A 22,552-nucleotide genomic window follows, 5' to 3' on the forward strand; every position below is an offset into this window, starting at 1 on the left:
ATACAGTTCCGTAGTTCAACAAGACCAGCTCAGAATGGGGATGTTTTTAACTTTTTTGATGATCCCTTTTTTGGTTTCTTTGCGATGCTCAAGGAGCCTGGTCCTTACAGTAGTTGGATCCAATAGAAATGAGGGATAGTAACAGTGTAAGTTGAGCTTGAGCATTGGAAGCAGAGTAGTAGGGTTTCTGTGTCTGTGCATGCTTAGTTTATCCCTGAATGTCGAGTTTATTTCCTCTTTGCTCCTCGTGCCCGGATCCCCCAGTTTCATTAACCATGTGCATCCGGTACTTTTGTCTTACAATCCGTGGTGTCTCTCTAGCGTTTCTACCTCCATGCCCCACACTGCCTACTCTCTGGTTGGTAAAAACATTTCCATGACATGCCGCTTTCATCGAACGGCGACCTGTCAGGGTACTGTGCATGTGTTTACTTCACACTGGGCAATGAGGAAGTTGCAGCAGGCTGTGAGGTAAGGAGGGGGTTTGGAGAGGGGGTGAGATGTGTGTATGTGTGTGCGTGGGGTGCCTCTTTATGTGAATGTTGTCAGGAAAGAGGGTTAGGTCGGGGGAGTAGGAGGTCTGGGATGGGGGTTTCCCCACCCGTTAAACGACTGGGATGGGAGCGAGATGGGTGGGGAGGGAACAGGGGTTGTGGGGTGTCCCCCGCAATAGCAAAGTAAAAGAAGGGAGTACTACAAAGGGAAAGTTGTTTCCCCACAGCGCTGAAACCAGGCTCAGGCAACTGGGATTTGATGAAATCGGCCTGCAGGGAAACATCATAGATCCCCCCCTCTATCCACGCAATCATTACGTTCTGACAGGGGAAGGGGAATGTGTATGTTTGTGCAGAGTTGAGAGCAGGTGTATGAGCGAGATGTGTGTGTAAGAGAACAGGTATGAATATGAACGCATGTGGTTTACAAGTAAATGTAATGTGTACTTGAGAGCAGGGATGTGAGCAAGAGTCATGTGTGCTTGAGAGTGTGTCTGAGAGTTGTAGGTGCCTTTCCCCGGCTTACTACGTGTAAGAGAAAATAAAATAACCAACACAACCCCTGTTGGGGAAGGAGGCACTGAGAACCGGCTGCAAGAGTTCAAAGGATGGTTTATTTCTCCAGCTAGGAAATAACCCCAAAAAAACCCCCTAAAACCCATTTACATCATCACTCATATATATATATCAATTAAAGTAACTCTAACAAAAAATACTAAATGGACCCGATTGGCCAGGCGGTGTGGTGCTGTAGGTGTGGGTGGCATCTCTTCCTTCTGATTGGCTGAGTGGCTGACGAGATGATGGACGTCAAATATCTTGTGCTCCACGCAGGTCAGGGTCAGGTCACTGGTCACTACCTAAGCTAATATGTTGCATTCGTAAAACACTAAATAACAAATTATCTAAACATTTTATGCTACTTTTCATATTTCTACACAAATCACACATAGTATTTATTGTCAGTACAATTGGGTCATTCGTGGCTTTAATTGGAGGCCTTGACCTTTATTGTGCATGTAAAAAGAGTCAAGCTGTGTTTCACATATCTCCTAAGCTTTAGACCTATTAGTATAAGTAAAAATATATATTGTGGCAAAGTGCTTAAGGTTAGAAGCGGGTGTGTTGGGTGGGTTTCTCAGCGCAGGCGAGGGTCTGGCACTTGAAAGAAATACCTTACAGGGAGCGCAGGGTCAGGATGGCAATAAATTACTCTAAATGGGGGTGGGTGGCTTGCACGTTTATGGGGACGAACGAGCAAAAAGTGCTTAGCTCATCCTGGTTCACATGCTGGTTCTCATGCTGGCAGTGACCTCAGAGGAAGAAAACTGTATCATATTGGTTGTTGCAACTTTCTCCAGCTTCAGTGTGAGAATGGGAGCGCAGAGCTTTCCTTCGCAGGGGGAGTGCAAGGGTGGGGGCCAGCCAGCTGCCCGCGCACCTTGTGTGTGCCTCTGTCCTTGGCTGTTGCGGTGGAAGGGGGAGCTGAGCCTTGCTGTACTATCGCAGTGAGGCCTGTTTACCCAAGATGGAGTCGAAAGGGGGCACAAAAGATGGATGCCCCGTGTCCTGCTCGGTGGTCCCATCTATGTAGCGGTCAACCGTGGTTAACTTTACATAAGGGCAAGGGGCAAGCCCACTACCGGAGGCACATGGTCCAAGCTTTGTACTGAGGAGTGTATGGCGCGAGCGGGCCTGGGGGCCCCTCACTCCCATACAGAGTGGGGCAGAGAGTTCTGTGTGGTTCTGTTGTGTGGAGATAGCAGCTGTCAAATTGTGACAGCAGGACTATGCAGTTGCAGCAAGCCAACACTGTGGGAAAGAGAGAGAAAAGAAAGGGGTTTTCAAAATAAGAGTTAATGGGATCAGATCAATGCAGGCCAGTGTCAAATACTAAATGTATGAAGACCTTTCTCTCAGAAGTGCTAACGCTTTAGCACTTGATTTTCATATTTGAATGAGACGTTCACCAGGCAACCAATTGAGTTGATTTCTTAAGCATTTTATCACACGGGCCCAACACATCATGTTGTCTCAACTTACCTTTGGGAACTAACTTCATTCACAAATTCCTCTTGACAGAATCTTCAAGGATGTCATGGTCATGAGTCAGGCAGTAGGCACATGGGCATCATGCCATCGTACTGAGCAGGTAACCTGAAGGAGCCCATCACCCTGAAACTGTTAGCAGAACTTCTGCAACATACTAAAGAGATAAATTACACAAGACAAAGAAATGCCTTTTAAAAAATGAGAGAAAATGATAGTAAATGTACACAAATGTCAGAAAGAAAACCTTAACTTACACTGTATATGATTGACATAAGATTGTGTGTAACACAAATACGTTTTCCCCTGTGATGCCATGACAAAGCAGAAAAAGGAACAAAAATGGCATCATGCGAGCCTGGGATAGTACAAGCCTGGTGCAAGTAAAAAAAATGTAACTGGTTATCTTAAAGCTAATTGAAATTTTAAGTCAAGATGCATGTTGAAATGTGATTCTAGTGTATTTCTTGGCTCCAAACCAGCTGCTAAAGGTTATTCTAAGACCTGAACCTGAGGAACATACTGTGAAGTATTGCTGATGAACAACAGTTTATCATAAGTGGCCAACTGTGCCATTACTCGGCCTTATGGCATTCAGCTTAACACCAGAAATGTTTATAGTGGGCCATCAAACTCATGTCGGTTTCCTTTGTCACTACAACCTAGCGGTGCCCCCCAATTATAGCAGCAAGCCTTTAATCAAATTTATTTATTTATTTATTAAATTTATATAGCGCGCAGGCAGCCCAGGGGCATTGTGGCACTGTTACTTGCAAGGAAGACTTAGTTACAATGTGTGCAGGTTGTGCCTTGGGTTACAGTGAGGCAGTGACCTGTGATCAGATATACCACATAATACATCATACAATACAATTATGAGGGCTAGGCCATGTAATTGTTAGATGAACAGGGTCGTTTTCAGGGTTTCCCGAAAGGCGGTCAGTGAGGGTTCAGAGCGCAAGGAGCTAGGGAGGGTGTTCCAGTGTACGGCAGCGAGGTAGGGGAAACTGGAGCCCCCTGCTCTGGTCCTTTTTACCCTAGGTACTGAGAGCATGCTGGCATAGGGTGATCTAGTGGGTCTTGTGGAGGAGACCAGGTGGATGCTCTGGGAAAGGTACATTGGGGCGGCAAGATGGACACATTTGTGGGTGATGCTTAGAGCCTTGAATAGGATCCTCTCCTTTATGGGGAGCCAGTGGGATGCTTTTCTGGCAGCGGTGATGTGCTCTCTCTTGGCAATGCCTTGTGCAGCGCGTAGGGCATTATTCTGTATTACTTGGAGCTTCTCAAGATTTTTGTTGGAGGTCCCAAGGAAAAGAATATTGCAGTAATCAAGACGCGAGCCGGTTATGGCCCTGGCTATGTTAGTGCAAGTGTCTTTTGACAGATAAGGTCTGATTGCGTTAAGGAGTTTTGCATGGTAAGCGGCCGAGGAGGCAATGGCGTTTACTTGTTTGGTCATGGATAGATTGGAGTCTAAGTAGACGCCTAATGTTTTTACCGTGTCAAGTACTGGTATCGTGATTGAGTCAATGGTGAAATGACTGAACTGAGCGTCAAGTTTCTTGATGGTGTCAGGGGAGCCTACGAGTAGGAGCTCAGTTTTGTCAGAGTTAAGGCAGAGGCCGTTGATAGCCATCCACATTTGAATTGTGTTGTAGATGTTGTTGAGGGTAGCGGAGTCCGTGTCATAGTCGCCTGTCAGAGTGAGAAGGATCTGTGTGTCGTCGGCGTAGTTGGTGTAAGAGATGCCCATGGCGTCAAGGATGAGGAAGAGGGGGCGGGTGAAGATGTTGTAGAGGGTGGGGGAGAGGCAGGAGCCTTGGGGCACCCCACATAGCATGATAGAGGGTGATGCAGTGGCTAGGTCAGAGAAGACCTGCATGGTCCTGCCTTGGAGGAAGGAGGTGATCCATGTAATGGCTTCTTGAGAGAAGTTGGCTGTGGAGGAGAGGTGGTGGCAGAGGATGTCGTGGTCTACAAGATCAAAAGCTGCCGACAGATCCAGGAGAAGGAGCAAGGCAGGTTTGCCTTGGTCCCTTGCGTCGTCCATTTGGTTTTGTAGGTCGAGTAGGGCGGTCTCTGTCCCATGCCTAGGGCGAAAGCCGGATTGTCTCAGTCCAAGGAGGTTCTGTTCTTCGAGGAAGTGCTGGACCTGCAGGTAAGCTGCTTTGTCTAGAATCCTGAGGAGGAAAGGGACAGTGGTGATGGGGCGGTAGTTATTAGGGGAGGTGGGGTCAAGTGTGGGTTTCTTTATGAGGGGTCGGACCCATGCTTCCTTTAGGCAGGCGGGGACTCTCCCTGTGGTGAAAGAGGCGTTGACGAAGGCTGTTAGGAAAGGGGCCAGGGTGTCTGCGCAGTCTTTGATGATGGGGGCAGGACAGGGGTCGCCTTTGCAATTGGAGGGTTTTATGTTTTTCATAATGTTGATCATGTCGTTTTCTTGGATGGTTTTAAACGAGAAGGTGGGTGGGGCCTCAGTGGGTGATGGGGGCAGTGGTGGTGGGGAGGGTGTAGTGTGGGTGGATAGTGTTAGTTTGGTGTTCAAGATTTTGGCTTGGAGAGAGCTGATCTTATTGCGCATGGCTGTTTGGATGTTGTCACACCATTCTTTGTCCTTAGTGAAGTTTTGGGGGGTGGGTGTGTTCAAATTCATCGTCCTGTTCTCTTTTATTTTTCTCACCAATTGTTGTTTTGGCCTGGTTTTTAGAATAAAGATGTTTTAATGCGGTCGCCACATGCTGCTGGAGTGAAGACAGTGGATCCCCTACCGTTGAGAGAGGATCAGTGGCCTATTTTGGATGATTGCGATAAACTATCTCCTGTTAAACCAAGAGATGAGGACTGGAACATGTCCCCTTCACAAAGGGCCTTAGTTATTTCTAAATCACCGCACAGAAGTCAATCGTGTCGAATACATGGAGCTCTAAGGGACCCAGAATTTCAGCATAATGGTATGATATTTTATAGTTTCATTTGTGTTGTCTTTTTTAAATCAATTCACTGACTATAAACCGATGATACCAATCTGACCAGCATGTTTTATGCCAGTAAGAGCAAGCTGGATAAGCAACATATATCCGTCTTAACTTTTTGCATGAATTGGGCTTTGCAAGGCATCTGATAGTTAATGATTCCTACGTCCAAATGCGAGCGTTTTCCAAATGACACAAGTTTGATGAATCCTCCTTCCTTGACCTGTGTATCAACTGGAATTGACAATTGCTAAGTAAGCCTTTTTTTCTTTTGTCCGCCTAATGTACCGTCACCTTAGACCGTTAGGCCATGAAGTGAACCGTCCACATAAATATCAGAATGTTTATATGAACGTGGGCTCCCAAGTTAAAACTCATCAAACAGAGGAAAAATGAGACTAAAAGGAGAATAGAATTACACACAGAAACCTGGAGTTGTAACTAAAATAATGATGGTGAACAGAGACACTTTTAAACAATTAAGTAATCATCATTAGTATCTTTGTGAATAGAAAAACAACTCTATGTAAATGTCAGTTAGCCCTCAAATAAGCCTTCAAATTGACTCCTGTGGGCAGCCATCGTAGAATGAATCTTTGCCACTTTAGGTGGGACCTGTAAGAAGTGTGAGGGGTTATCCAGAATGCTATGGCAAATAAACTGGATGGTATCCGGGAATCTATAGCAACCAAAAAAAGTGCTACTGACATACTGGGCACCCATCCAGTTAGTAACACCTTCATTAGGGACCCCAATATCCCCATCTTTGATTTTACACCCATATCAGAGGAGGAGTTGGCATCCATCATTAATAAACTTAAGGCAACTAATTGTACAGGGGATCCTTGTACCTCGACAATCATCAAAACATGTCCCCCTTCTCTTGTTCAAGCCATATGTAAATTTGTAAATGCCTCGTTGCAGAATTGTACGGTCCCAGACGATTTGAAAAAAGCATGGGTTACCCCTTTTTTGAAAAAACCCAGCTTGGATCAAAACGATCCCCACCAATTATAGACCCATAACTAACACTCCTTTCTTACTTAAGATACTGGACAGGGTAGCCTATATGCAAATAGCGCAACATCTCAACTCCTACCCTATTCTCAATCCTTTCCAGTCAGGGTTCAGACAAGGTTTTGGTACGGAGACTTCGCTTCTGGATCTCAAGTCACAACTACTCCAAAGAATGGACTCCCAAAAGGTCTCCCTTCTGATCTCTGTGGACCAATCGGCAGCGTTCGACCTTGTCGACCATGCCATACTAGCAGACAGACTCATGTCCGTAGCCAACAGCTCGCAGGCTGCTACCAACTGGCTACTTTCATTCTTATCCAACAGATCTAGCAGGGTTTGTGCCAACAATGCCAAAGCACCAGCAATCCAGACATTGTTCAGAGTGCCACAAGGCGCTAGTCTGTCGCTGTGCATCTATAACATCTTCATGTCTCCATTTTTTGCCCATCTTGCCAAGGAGGGCATTCTCTTTTCCAACTATGCCGATGACACTCAATGTGTCATCCCTCTTACAGGCCAGCATGATGAGGACAAAAAAGAACTTAATCGCATTTTTGCCATGATAGAACAATGGATGATGTTGAATAATCTTGCACTTAATCGCAGCAAGACGGAACTCATGGTCGTGGGATCTGACAGCATTGTTGCCAAATTAGACCCAGTTTATAAACATTTCCAGCTGGGAGACGCTCTAATCCCTACTCTTCCTAAGGTTAAAATCCTGGGTGTGGTTTTGGATCAATCACTCAATATGAAAACTTATGTGGCCAGTACTGTATCTTCCGCCACCTATTATATTAAACTACTGTCCCACCTGCGACCTTTCATTTCTCAATCCAACGCAGAGACCATCGCCCGAGCCATTATTGGCTCTAAGCTGGATTACTGTTGTAGTTTATTAGCAGGCTCCAGTAAAAAAAAACATAAACCGTCTTCAGGTGGTTCAAAACGGAGCAGTCAGAGTGGTATCTGGTCTTACACACAGGGCACATGTGTCTGAGGCACGGAGAACGCTACACTGGTTGCCTGGGAACTCAAGAATCTTCTTTAGACTCATGGTCATCACACTCAAATGCCTTATCGGCAAGATGCCCTCCTATCTGCCATACACCCAGAGGGGTGAGGGCAGGAGCCCCCCCAGCCCTACAGCCCAGCAGAGGATCCACAGCAGGACCCAGGCACGGAGCGTGCCACTGTGCAGGGCCTGCCTGACCCTGTCCGGAAGAAGTGCCTGACTCGCCCATGCCGGGCGCATCGCGGCACGATATCGAGGCCGAACCTCGATTTGATCTGAAAGAACCGCCGGCAGGCGGAATCGCCGGCGGCCAATCCTAAGGCCATACAAAGGCCTGTTCTGCGCCCAGGTTCCCCCATTTCTCCCATACACCCAGAGGGGTGAGGGCAGGAGCCCCCCCAGCCCTACAGCCCAGCAGAGGATCCACAGCAGGACCCAGGCACGGAGCGTGCCACTGTGCAGGGCCTGCCTGACCCTGTCCGGAAGAAGTGCCTGACTCGCCCATGCCGGGCGCATCGCGGCACGATATCGAGGCTGAACCTCGATTTGATCTGAAAGAACCGCCGGCAGGCGGAATCGCCGGCGGCCAATCCTAAGGCCATACAAAGGCCTGTTCTGCGCCCAGGTTCCCCCATTTCTCCCATACACCCAGAGGGGTGAGGGCAGGAGCCCCCCCAGCCCTACAGCCCAGCAGAGGATCCACAGCAGGACCCAGGCACGGAGCGTGCCACTGTGCAGGGCCTGCCTGACCCTGTCCGGAAGAAGTGCCTGACTCGCCCATGCCGGGCGCATCGCGGCACGATATCGAGGCTGAACCTCGATTTGATCTGAAAGAACCGCCGGCAGGCGGAATCGCCGGCGGCCAATCCTAAGGCCATACAAAGGCCTGTTCTGCGCCCAGGTTCCCCCATTTCTCCCATACACCCAGAGGGGTGAGGGCAGGAGCCCCCCCAGCCCTACAGCCCAGCAGAGGATCCACAGCAGGACCCAGGCACGGAGCGTGCCACTGTGCAGGGCCTGCCTGACCCTGTCCGGAAGAAGTGCCTGACTCGCCCATGCCGGGCGCATCGCGGCACGATATCGAGGCTGAACCTCGATTTGATCTGAAAGAACCGCCGGCAGGCGGAATCGCCGGCGGCCAATCCTAAGGCCATACAAAGGCCTGTTCTGCGCCCAGGTTCCCCCATTTCTCCCATACACCCAGAGGGGTGAGGGCAGGAGCCCCCCCAGCCCTACAGCCCAGCAGAGGATCCACAGCAGGACCCAGGCACGGAGCGTGCCACTGTGCAGGGCCTGCCTGACCCTGTCCGGAAGAAGTGCCTGACTCGCCCATGCCGGGCGCATCGCGGCACGATATCGAGGCCGAACCTCGATTTGATCTGAAAGAACCGCCGGCAGGCGGAATCGCCGGCGGCCAATCCTAAGGCCATACAAAGGCCTGTTCTGCGCCTGTTACGCGCATGGCAGCGCGGAGTGGCCATCAACTCGGCTCAACCTACACCCCACCCTCCACCAGAACCCTCTCGCATAAGGAGAACGTACTGTAAGTACCTGCAAGTACCGGGACATTACTGCACGCATGTACTTTTAGCCACCTCTACCCAGATGGTCTAAGGTCACTACTACCAGTCACACACCCTCTGGTCATATACTGTGTTGTGCCTTACGGTCGCATAGTGACCACACTACTGTGTTGTGCCTTATGGTCGTATTTAGACCACACTACTGTGTTGTGCCTTACGGTCGCATAGTGACCACACTACTGTGTTGTGCCTTATGGTCGTATTTAGACCACACTATTGTGTTGTGCCTTATGGTCGTATCTAGACCACACTACTGTGTTGTGCCTTACGGTCGCATAGTGACCACACTACTGTGTTGTGCCTTATGGTCGTATCTAGACCACACTACTGTGTTGTGCCCTATGGTCGCATAGTGACCTCACTACTGTGTTGTGCCTTATGGTCGTATTTAGACCACACTACTGTGTTGTGCCTTATGGTCGTATCTAGACCACACTACTGTGTTGTGCCCTATGGTCGCATAGTGACCTCACTACTGTGTTGTGCCTTATGGTCGTATTTAGACCACACTACTGTGTTGTGCCTTATGGTCGTATCTAGACCACACTACTGTGTTGTGCCCTATGGTCGCATAGTGACCTCACTATTGTGTTGTGCCTTATGGTCGCATACTGTGCCCTGATTTTGCTGCCCACATAGCATTCTGATTCTAGTTGTGCCATGTTGAACGATACCCTCGCCATGCCTCAACAATCCACTAGCTCACCAGCTGCCCCACTGGCATTCCCCTCCAACATTCCTCCTACCTACTTCCTACCATCATTCTTCACTGAAAGTATCCCCACAGCACGTCACCCTCCACCCAGCATAACTTCCTACACCAGACCCATCCACACCAGGAACCAACTCCTAGGTCTCCGTTCTAGATACCCTAGACTCACCCACCAAGCACCTCCCACCACTCTCAACACGCCTAACACGCCATCCCTTACAGTCAAAACACCCTTACCTAAACCCACCATGCCGCACCCCATCCCGGCGACACCACTCAACACCACCCCTACCTCGGCCCAACACACACACAACCTACAGTGTGCCCTCATAAACGCCAGATCCATCCCTGCCCATGCCATTGAAATTCACGAACTCCTAATTAGCTTGGACCTTGACATCTTAGCCATCACCGAGACTTGGCTGCACAGCGCTGCAGGGCCAGCCCTCAACCTTACTATCCCACAGGGGTACGCCATTATCCGGCAAGACCGCCTCTCCTCAGTAGGTGGTGGGGTAGCATTCATCCTGAAAGATCACCTCGAGGCCAGACAAATCACCTCCAATCTAGGTGACACCATAGACTCTCTAGCTATAAAAATTGCCCTCTCCCCTAACTCCACCATCACCTTCAACCTAGTCTACCGCCCGCCCGGCCCACTAACTGAGTTCCATGAGAACCTTGTACACCGCCTAACAGAAAACCTAAAACTCACCTCCAAAAGCATCCTTCTAGGTGACCTTAACCTGGGGTATAACGACAAAAAGGACAAGCCAGCTAAATCTCTTGCACTAGCCTTAAAAGAACTAGGCTTCGACCAAAAAATAACCTCACCCACACACAACAAAGGCCGTATCCTGGACTGGATAGCTGACCACAATTGTCACGTCGACATTAGCTCCATCACCCCGACTCCTTGGTCAGATCACCACCTCATTCACTTCTTTATTCCCGCCGTATCTAACACAAACAAACCTAACCCCATCCCCCCAGCACTGGCAAGATGTGTAAAAAATCTCACGAAAGATAAAATTACACCCCACCTTCACATCCTCTCCACAGACCTCAAGTCATCTGACCCGTCAGAATTAGCAGATATCTACAAGAGCACCATAAGCACCGCCATTGACGCCATTGCCCCCTTGCAGACCAAAAAAGCCAAAACTATCAAACACTCAAATACCTGGTTCTCCACTGAACTCAAAGAACTCCGCTCACAGAAAAGAAAAGCACTAAACTCCTGGCAGAAATCGCCTTCCCCAGCCACCCTATCCTCCTACAAAAAAATCACTGCCCAATACAAAAAAGCCATAATCACAGCTAAATCAGTCTCTTATAATGACAGAATTGCTAATGCAAGCTCCGAATCCAAAGAACTCTTCGCCATTTTCAACGAACTCACCACACCGGCCACCAAATCACAAGACATTGTTAAAGACCAAATCTGGTGCAACTCCATACAATCTGCCTTGTTAAATAAAATTGAACTCCTACAAACAAAAATTAACGAGCACCACAAAAACCTATCACTGCACCTCAAATCTCCCACCACCACGAGCCACATACCCACCCCTAGCTCGGGAACCACATCCACCAAAGCCCCCACTACCCCGTTCAAATTCAGGGAAGTCACAGAACACGAAGTTATTGAGATAATGAACAAGATCAAACCATCCAATTGTAAAGGAGATCCCTGCCCCGCCAGCCTGATCAAAGACTGCACTGAAACACTCGCACCTTTCCTTAAATCATTCATTAATGCCTCTTTCAAAGCCAATACTGTCCCTGACAGTCTAAAAGAAGCCTGGGTGCGCCCGCTTCTAAAAAAAACCACCCTCGACCCTGAAGTAGCTACCAACTACAGGCCCATCACCACTGTGCCTTTCCTGCTCAAGATTCTGGATAAAATGGCCTACACACAAATCCAGGATTATCTCGAAACCAACCATATCCTAGGAAAAAGACAGTCAGGCTTCCGACCAGGTCACGGAACAGAGTCAGCCCTACTTGATCTGAAAATACAGCTTGCAGACACTATGGATAAAGGCAAACCTGCACTCCTTCTCCTACTGGATCTATCTGCCGCCTTTGACCTTGTCAACCACGATATCCTAGGCTTGCACCTAAAAAATGAAGCACACTTCTCCCCGGAAGCCATTGCATGGGTGGCCTCTTTCCTAAATGGCAGACGCATGAAAGTCTTCTCAGACACTGCCTCGGCAACCCCTACCACCATCCACTGCGGCGTCCCACAAGGCTCCTGCACCGCCCCCACTCTCTACAATATATTCACCCTTCCTCTCTTCAATGACCTCGACTGTCGTAACATAGCGTACACCAACTACGCAGACGATACGCAGGTACTACTCCCTCTAACTGGTACCTACGAAGAAGATGCGACAGCATTAACCAAAATCTACACAGCCATCCAAACCTGGATGGCGGCCAACGGCCTCTGCCTAAACGGGGACAAAACCGAAATCCTCATAGTAGGGACCAATGAAATTCTCAACAAACTCCCCCCCCCAATACAAATCCTTCAACATCGACAACTCCACCATCACAGTCTCCAAGACTGTTAAAACCTTAGGCGTTCACCTAGATGCCTCACTATCTATGTCTCGCCAGGTCAACGCCATAGCCTCTTCCTCGGCACTTACCACCAAGATGATAAATGCTGTCAAGCCTTTTCTCTCCGCTAAAAACTGCCTGTCCATCGCCAGAGCCACTATAGGGACAAAACTAGACTACTGTAATGCCCTGTTCCTAGGCACCTCCGCCCACAACCTAAAAAAACTCCAAATCACGCAAAACAATGCGCTCCGGGCAGCACTGTCCATTCCAAAAAGAGAACACATCTCGCAAGCAAGGAAAGATGCTCACTGGCTACCCGTGAAGGAACGCATACTCTTCAAAGCCATGACCATCACACATAGATGCCTATCCCTGGATGCCCCACCCTATCTCGCAGAAAGAATCACACCGAAAGCCTCCATCAGACCCACCAGAGCTCACCGCACCAACATGATTGATGTCCCCACGTTTCAAAGATCCAGGGCGGGAGGAACCAGCTTCCAACACCTCGCACCTAAAAACTGGAACTCCTTACCTACCTCACTAAGGAACGAAAAATCATACCATACCTTCCGTAAAAACCTCAAAACCCTCCTATTCCGCTAAAGTCTACCACATGCACTCTCATGCTTGCATTGTAACCACAGCATAGCATAACCTTTAAGCTCAATGTTTATTACCAATGTGAAATGTACTCTGTAACTCGGTTTACATCTGTAAACACATTCCTATGCTTGTGTTCATGACTAAGTCTGCTGTAACAGCGCCACGATGCCCCAGGGCAGTTCTGTGCGCTTTATAAATGCAAATAAATAAAAAAATAAATATCTTCAAAGGTATATTGGAATAAAATCTTCGGTTAGAAATCTTCGGTCCAACAACCAGAACTTGCTCCACCAGCCCAAAGTTAAAAGTAAAAAAGCACAATGTGGTGCCTTTGCCTCTGCGGCACCGGCACTCTGAAACACTCTGCCAGATCAACTGAGAAACTCAGCAGCCCTGAGCACCTTTAAGAAGGGCCTTAAAACTTTCCTCTTCAAATAGTCGCCCTCTGTCTGCGGTTCCTTTCCTTAGATTTCCTGGCAGTCTCTCTCTTTTTTGTGTTTTGTCTGCGCCCTCACACCTATGGGTTTATGGTTGCGCTTTACAAATGTAATAAAGTAAAGTAAAGTTAGTAGTGAGAGGCGGACACAAAGTGGTAATATTCTCAACATTAGCCATTTTATTAATAGAAAGGGGTTTGGTGAAAGGACTAACTTTTCCTATCCTAACGTCAGGGATCGGAGTGGGTGAGAGCTGTTCGGGGTGCTGCTCCTCTACTTTTTTTTTAATTAAGTGTTACTGTTCCTATACTTTCATTTTAAAAATAAACTGTTTTGGAATGGTCTTGTTTTTAAAATAAAAATGTAGGAAACTTGCACTTCAGTGCACTGCTCTGAACATTCCTTTAAACAGCAGGCACATTTGTTTGGGGGTTTGTATTGCATGTGGGAGGGGGCATGTTGATGAAGTTTGTGGGTAGCGGGGGCAGGTCAGCAGGGAACATAGTTCCACTACTTCTTTTCATACACTTTGACCACTGCCTAACGTGAATGTCCCTTCCCATATGCCTACATACACGAGCAAAAGGTGCAAGGTAAATGTTTCAAATTGCAACTCAACAGAAATGTGCAACAACTCAAACATATAACTTCAACCAAAACAATCCTTGTGTCCAGGGGTTGGTTCCCTTCCCCTGGATAATTTCAGGAAAACTGTTCAGTTTTGTGTGTCAAGGCCAGTCTCTAAAAGGCAATACAAATGTCTCTTGTAGCTAATACTCTTGTAAGAATGGCAAAACAAAGGTTCTCTCCACAACCCTGATTTGAATATAACAAAGAGGAAGTCTCTCCCAGTCTTTCAGGATGGCAAAACAGAATATCTTTTCTCCAATAGTAATCAAAGTATGGCAAAAGGCAAGTCTTATCAAAGTCTTTGGTTGACAACATTTTCAATTGAAACAACAACTTAATAAGACAAAGTTTTTCTTCCTTTCTCTTCAACACACCAGTCGAAAGTGTTTTTCCTGGTACGCTCTCCTGCCAGGAAACTTCTCAACTGAAAACTCTTGATATCCTGGTTTACTCTCCTGCCAGGAATATTCCCCCTTTTGGCTCACACAGAATCCCTGGTGTACTCTTCCTGCTAGGTATTGTGAGGAAGGCATGGTATCATAAGACAGACGCAAGTGATCACAGTCCAAGGGTGTTTATTGAACTTTCATCAGGGGTGTGAAAAACACCTATCTAACCCTAAATCTACGATGAGAGCAAGCTACTACCATCAAATAATGATAAGACATTCCTTGTGGAGTCTAGTCAAATAAAAAGGGCCTATACAAAAAAATAAACTATTGCCAATCGTATGCTGCAAAATAGTGTGGGATAATGTTCACAAAAGGAAATAAGTGTTCACAAAATGATGTCAGGATATGTAGGCCTCGGCTCCCCTTCCCCACGTTTTTAGCATGGGACACTTGAGCACAGCACATTCTTGGGCTTCTGCGGCACAAGATCACAGTTCCTTTCTCCTTTATTAGGCCCTTTCCGTGCCCAAGTTTTTTTGGTGCAAAGTCTCTTGCCTCAGAGGGCCTGATGTTCTATAAACAATAAAGAGAAAAAGTTCCTTCCCTGATATTCACGTCGGGCGATTTACTCTTCACCCTGGATCCTCCTCTTGCCGGCTCAGATCCTTGACATTCACAGACTCCATCCAATGGATGGAGTCTCCCACGCATAGTAAGGGTCACACTCTAGACTGGCTCCTGTCTCAAAACACTAACATCTCTGATATCCTGGTCACGCCATGTATTTGGTCTGACCATTTTCTCATTCAAGCCAAGATCTCACTACCACCTCCTTCTCCCAAACTTAACACTAACCCACGTATACAAAAAAGACCCGTAATCTAAAGAATCTTACAGCCCCTACATTTGCGGCACTACTGTCTACCAAGCTTCAACCCCTAGACAATTTTGCTGATTCCTCAAAACTCATAAACCATCTGTCTACTAACATCAAGGAAGCGGTTAACGATCTTGCTCCATTGAAAATGAAGGCAATTAAGACCGAAACTGCAAAGAACACTTGGTTCAATAACAAAATTCTTACTGCCAGACAAGAAAAGAGAGCTCTTGAAAGAGCCTGGAGGAAAGACCCTAGTGAAAACACCCGATCAAAATATAAAAAAAACAATTCTCAACTACAAAAAACTCATTATACAAGCCAAGGCCACACACTATAACGAAAGAATAGTGAATGCTAAATCTAGCACTGGAGAGCTTTTTAAAATCTTAGCAGAATTTCAAAATCAGCCTCCACCCACTAATAACATCATCAAGGATAACAGGTGGTGTCAGGGCATTCATGATGCCTTTCTTCCCAAGATTGATTCTCACAAAGAAAAAATCAGTAAAGCCTTAGGCAATGTAACTTCCACACAATCTCTCACCGATGCCACTTCACTTAACAGCCATGAAAACATTATCCCTCAATTTTCATTCACGCACTATACGGAAGACGAAGTATTCAAAATCATACAGGACCTTAAAGCCACGTCCTGTCTCACTGACGACTGCCCCACTAGTATTCTTAAGGAATCCTTGGACTCCATGGTTCCATGGATCACCAAACTGGTTAACCTTTCCTTTGATGAGGGTCTGGTGCCGGACATGCTAAACTCGGCATGGATCACTCCTCTATTGAAAAAGGAAAACCTTGATCCAGCCAACAATGACAACTAAGGGCCCATAACCAACGTGCCCTATGTGCTCAAGATACTTGACAAACTTGCCTACTTACAGCTACAGGCCCATGTTGAAAAACACAACATCTTGGGTACCCGTCAGTCGGGATACAGAGCTCGTCACAGGACTGAGACAGCTATGTTGGATCTCAAATCTACACTTGCCAGCATAGCTGATAAAATCCAAGCTGCTTTGCTCATGCTATTGGACCTCTCCGCAGCCTTTGACCTGGTTGATCACAGCTTACTGGTGTCAAGGCTCAGAGAGGTCGCCAACTGCTCTGCGATTGCATCCAAATGGATTGCTTCCTTTCTGGGTCCCAGAATGGTAAGGGTTTGCGTTGGTGATAATCAATCTTCTCCAATCTCGCAGACTTGTGGAGTTCCTCAGGGCTCCTGTCTGTCGCCGCTGCTCTTCAATCTTTACATCCGGCCCCTTCTTGATCTCCTGAATAAATTAGGATTGCAATATACAAATTACGCCGATGATACTCAGGTTGCTATACAGCTGAGTGGCTCATATAGCAGTGACACGGAAACAATCAACAAAATATACAAAGCCATACAAGATTGGATGGCCTGCAATTCTCTTGCCTTGAACGATAAAAAGGCCGAACTCCTTATCGTGGCATCTAAAAACATTCGAGCAAAACTTGATTCTAACTACGACAGTTTCCACATAGCCAACAACACCATTATCGTTCAAAAGAAAGTTAAGACATTAGGAGTAGTTCTTGATGAAAAACTCTCCATGAAATCTCATGTTTCCAGCATTAAATCCAGCTGTGGTCTTATTAACAAGAGAATAAGATATATTCGACCATTCTTCTCAGAAGAGAACTGTGCTCTTTTGTCCACTGCCCTGGTTAATTCAAGATTGGACTATTGTAACAGTCTCTTAGCGGGCACCTCAGTCTCTAATATCCAATTTCTACAAGTGGCGCAGAATAATGCCGTGCATAACATTTTCAATCATTCTGCATGCCGGCTACTGGAAAGCCCGGATCCGTGTTCGCCGCAGGTGCCACTGGTTGCCTTGACTGCGGGGGATGGTCAACTTAGAAAAACGATCAGAATGTACTGGGAACCGGTTGGGTTGGCCACGTTAGGAGATATATGGCAAGATGGGGCCATCAAGGATTTTGCAGACCTAGAAGAAGAAGCTGGGTTAGATGGGGGCCAATACGTTACATATCTCAGGTTGGTACGGATTATCCGAAAATCTTGGCCTGAGACGGTGTTAGCGGAGGATCCCGACACCCTGATTGATACAATATATGACATATCAGAGGGCGGACACGAGATCTCCAGATTGTATGAGGTGGTGATGTCCCGAGTGGGAAAGGACTTGACAGACTTGAGACTAGAATGGGAAATGGAGGTGGGGGTTCAGATGACTGATGGGATGTGGGAACGGGCTCTGGGATATCATAAAAAAGTGTCCAGAAATGCTAGATTACAGCAAATCCAACTATATATCACACACAGAGCGTATATGACCCCCAAGAGAATAGCTAAGTTTGCGAACTCGGGCAGGCAGGCATGCCCGAAATGTAACGAGGAGGACGCGGACATGACGCATATGTTCTGGTCCTGCCCAGTAATCGAAGTCTTCTGGAGAGAAGTGTCACAGAAGTTGGCTGACAAAGGGGTCCCGATAAGCATTGACACGACCTGGGCTTGCCTTCTAGGGGGGTTCCCCAGACCGAAGAACACCAGACATCTGGGGAAACTGAGAGACCTAGCGTACATACTCGCTAAGAGGAGGATAGCTATGAACTGGAAGCAATGCTACAAACCTAGGATAGAGATGTGGTGGAGGGATCTCCAAAAATGGGCGGAAGCCGAAACCATGGTCTGGCAAGAGGCATGCAGTAAATGCGGGGAGGAGGATGTGGGCAACCTAGTAGCCTGGAGGTCATTAGTCACTGGTCTGTTTGGGGTTCGAGGAGAACCTACTGCCTCGGAGGAGGAAGTCACCCGGCCACACCAGGTCGATACGGAACTACCCTGTGGATGAGCTCTTGGGGGGGAGGGGGGGAGTGCAGTGTTATGTTTTAAGTGTTTATTGTTTTATTGTATATAATGTTACAAGTTTGTTTATACTGTTTTCACTTAAAACAAAATCAAAATATATTTAAAAAAAAAAAAAACATTTTCAATCATTCTCGTCGTACACACATTTCCACCTTCAGGAAAAAGCTCCACTGGCTTCCAGTCCAACACCGCATAACACATAAGATGCTTACCACGACCCACAAATGCCTCAGTCTAAGCAGCCCCATCTATCTGTCATCCCGCATAAGCACCAAACCCAATGTGAGGAACATTCGCTCTTCCTCTGCGATCATTCTCGAACATCCTAAATTCAGGACAGCCAAATTTGGAGGTACTACCCATTGATGCTCAGGGTCCCCTTCTTTGTAACACACTTCCAGCAAGGATACGGCAGATCCAAAGCTATACTGTGTTCAAACGTGCTATAAAGACTCATTTCTTCAACTTGGAATAATCTGACTCTTCTATCCTTCTGTCTTCATGCCTGTTGTGTTCGTCCTTGTTTTGTTCTGTGTGCGCCCTGAGGCCTGCGGGCATGTTGTCGCATTACAAAAATTAAAATAAATAAAATAAACAATTAGTCCCCCTCAGCCAGGCTCAGCCCAATTCATTCACAATGAATTCCCCTCTTCTGGGCTCAGACCAATTCATTCACAATTAGTGCTCCTCTTCCAGGCTCAGACCAATTTAAGCACATAGGCGAAGACTTTCGAATGTACATGGGATTCAGGTCTACGATATCTTCTTGAGTGATTTAGCTATTCACCCCAGATCCCCCCTCTGACGGGCTCAGATCCCCTTTTTCCACAATTAGTCCCCCTCAGCTGGGCTCAGTCCAATTTCAACACGTACAGTGTTGCCACTTGCAACCTCGAACATCATACGGCTCGGCTGGCTATCAGCTTCTCCCGACTCACCGGTTGTGCTGAGCTCGTTGGCTTTGCTTTCCTGGGCAAGGTTTTTGGTCAGGTGACTTCCTCCCCCTTCCAGTTTTCCAGGCTCACAAATGAATGCTTCCCTCAGCCGGGCTCGAGCCTTCTCTCATGCTGCACAGTTCACCTTGCAGGCTTCCTTCAGTCGGGTTTGAGCCTTCTTTCAAAGTTCACAACTCGTAGTCAGGCGTGGTTCATCTCCTTTCCAGCTCTTAAGGTTCACAAATGAAGGCTTCCCTCAGCCGGGCTTGAGCCTCCTTTCAAAGTTCCCAATTTGCACACAAAAAAGGTTTTGGGACTTCTAGTCCCAGAATGCACTTGGCTAATTTCGCTCTCACTTCACAGCTCCCCGGTATGGCGTTTTCTGGCCTTGGGAACTACAGGAGCCAAAAGGGGATGTTAATTGGAGGTCAGGGTCTCTCCACGTACCCCTCAGATACCTGGCCTAGTTTTGCTGTGGGTACCACCAGGTAAGCCCAGCTGCCCCTGTTCCTGCCTTATGGAAGTACAGCTCCCTCCTCCACACTGCAGTCTCCTCTCAAGTAGCAGGGCCAGTGTTTGGGTGGTTTTCTCCTCCTCCAAGTCTCTCAGGTTCTCTGCCACTCGATAGGTGCTTCTCCTGCTTCCTGGCACCTTCCAGCATCCCCAACTCGCTCAGAGTGTGCTTTCCAGCTCCGCCTTTTATACTTCCGGGCAGTATTAACTAGAACCAGGTGTGAGTGGAGGGAATTCCTGTCTCTGCCTGTCCTCGTTAGCGGGACATAATGGAGATTATCCATAGGATTCCATGGTACATTGGTTCCTATGGGCAATCTTCATAGCTCCGGTCCCCCTCTTCTTCGTCCCGGCGACTTTAGAAAAGAACAGAGGGGAGGAATTATGGGAATGGTAGTTTTCACTAAGAGGTTTAGAGAAATCCGGTAAAATATTGTAGGGAAAGGGGGGGGTAGTCCTATTGTTTTAGGGCACGGGGTGACCTATTTAAATGACTTTTCCCAGTTCTCCTATACCTCCCTTTCGTGTTGGTATCTATTGGAATTGGGGAGGGTTAAATGATATGGGTTCTGAAATGGTGTATGGCCACAGAGGGAATATCGACTATGGAGGTTTTACGGAAAGGGGGATCCAATGTCTCACCTTGAGACTCTGTCTCCCTCTCCAGTTCCGGACCCAACAGTTATAACCCTTCTCCGGTGACCCTAAAAAGGGATACCAAGGGGTTTGATTGAGAAATACCCTTGGTTTGCTTACATTATCTCTTTCCAAAAATGTTCACCATCTGATGCTCTTATCAGGTCTCTATGTAACTGTCACATTCCTCTTAATATTACTTCTTCATTAGTGCAACTTGGTTGACTTCAGTTGTTACTTGTACCAATTTCCGCAGACCCTGACATCCCATACATGAAGGTTTGTTCAAGCTCTGTCTGTCAGTCTTTCTTTCAATCTCTCTTGGCTCTTGGCAATGCTTGTTCTAGGTTTCCCTCAACTGACATCTCTTATCAGGCAAATTGTACAATTCTTGCCTCTTTGTTTCGCTCCCAATGCCTTTTGGCTTATAACAATGCTGGTTCCAGGTTTCCCCTAAGTGACATTTGCCCCCTCATTTCAGTTCTATTTGGTCAGTATTCGAAAGTGCTTTCCAAACACTCTTCAAAATGATCACTCGTCCCAGGGCCACCTACTCGCCTAGGCTGACTCACCACTTCACGGTGCGGCTGCTGTGATGAGCTTACGAGGGTCCAGCTTCCTCTTCTGGGCAGAGTCTTATTTGGTTCCTGCATCGGCTCCTGTGTCCAACGATCAGGTTTCCCCAGTGCTTTCTGATCAGAAGGACGGGCAGGTGTTTAAGGCAGGGATGAGGTGCAGGGGGTGTGCTGCCTGTTGAGTCTGAGTCTGTAGTGTGGGGCTCTTGGGTTAGTCTTCTTCCTTAGCCTAATTGCAGGAATCTGGTGTCATCACAGTCCAAGAGGGAGTTAGTGGCATGCAGCACTGATGGGCTGGAGGGTAGTTGTGATGTGGTTTGGAATCTTGCAAAAGATTCTAAACTGCCTTTCATTCAGACTACAGCCAGAGCAGGTCACAGCAGTCAGAAGAAGAATAAAACCCAAGGAAGATTTAAAAATGTTAACCAGAGAAGTGATCTTTCAAACTTGAACTTGTGGAAAATGTTATTGAAAAAACACTTATTGCGAAGTCAGATGTATAATTTCTTTTAAAAAAATGTTTTTTATCTGATTTATTTGCTCAAGCAATTTTTACAAAATCACATCATCCTTAAAAGTTCATATGAATTTCTCAATTTCCTCAAATAGTCTTTTCCTATTTTTGAAGGTTCACCTTTTGTAGAAACTGTGCCACGGCTGTCGCATCACCTGTTCTTTCTACTCCCATTAACCGATTCCACCAGTCTTCTTCATTATAGAATAATAGATCTTTAAACAGGGGGCCAATTTGTATGTTCCTTTCGCTTGTTAATCCATTAGGGGATAGGAGCAAGTTTCTGACTGTTTCAGCTTGATTTGGAAGGTCACAAAAGCGGCAGTTATTACTAAGCGAGATTCCTCTTACTGCCCTGATTTCGTTGGTCAATAAGAGAATTAATCGCGCCCTCATGAAAACATTCCGCAGTACTTTGTTGGGAAATGTTTCCATGAAGAGCCGTATCTCATGAAATATTTTAGGTGCCACTGAGAGATGAGACGTCAATTTATATCCTGCAGCTTTTTCCAGTGTCTGTATCCAGGCCCATCTTTCGAGCTTAGTTTTCACTTTGGTTGGATTGTTTATTAATTCTTCTTCCGTTGATTGTATTTGTTCCAGCTTGGCCAGATTGGTCTTTGCCCAATCTGCAAGGGTGATGTTTTTTTCCCCCTGAAGTTCTGTATTGATGATTTCAAAAATGTTTGAGGGGTCCTTTGAAATTACTTTCCTATATGGCATCTGGCTAGATCTTATCACTACCGACTGAAGTGAAAGGGTACTTAGTTCTCTTCGTATTGGCGCCATTGGTGTTGACGTTGCAAGTACCAGGACAGCTTCAGCCAAATTCCGTTTGGAATTTTTGGCATAGCATCAGCTCCATAGCTCAAAGATGGAACAATGTTGGCTTTGTAAAATTAGAGAATTGGTATCAGAGAAAAACGACAAATCTTTTTGTCTACAGCCCTTGCTTGCGTGGTCAGTTTATTGACTTTGTCAAAGAGATTTTCTTGCATTGGTAATCGCTTGTAGGCTGTTGCTCAACATAACCCCTAGGTACTTATATGCATTCACTTTTTGAATTTTTACACCATCCAAGTACCATTGGAGTTTTTTGTTTTTCCTTGAAGACTTTTCAAATACCATTACTTTTGTTTT

General features: G+C 46.8%; 1 protein-coding gene across 4 annotated transcripts in view; it reads left to right on the top strand.

Annotated features, from left to right (window-relative positions):
- The window catches only part of MDM1 (Mdm1 nuclear protein), a 390,136-nt gene that overhangs the window by 249,997 nt on the left and 117,587 nt on the right, over positions 1-22,552 (top strand). For 3 of the 4 annotated variants that reach the window (XM_069629725.1, XM_069629726.1, XM_069629727.1), the window contains one exon: positions 5,254-5,497. The exons of the other annotated variant lie outside the window; for it this stretch is intronic. In XM_069629725.1, the coding sequence (XP_069485826.1) occupies positions 5,254-5,497 (244 nt within the window). The remainder of the gene's footprint in view (positions 1-5,253; positions 5,498-22,552) is intronic. 4 annotated transcript variants of the gene reach the window in all.

Source organism: Ambystoma mexicanum, chromosome 12, assembly GCF_040938575.1.
Source record: "Ambystoma mexicanum isolate Mex_15411 chromosome 12, UKY_AmexF1_1, whole genome shotgun sequence".
Classification (NCBI taxonomy): Eukaryota; Metazoa; Chordata; class Amphibia; order Caudata; family Ambystomatidae; genus Ambystoma; species Ambystoma mexicanum.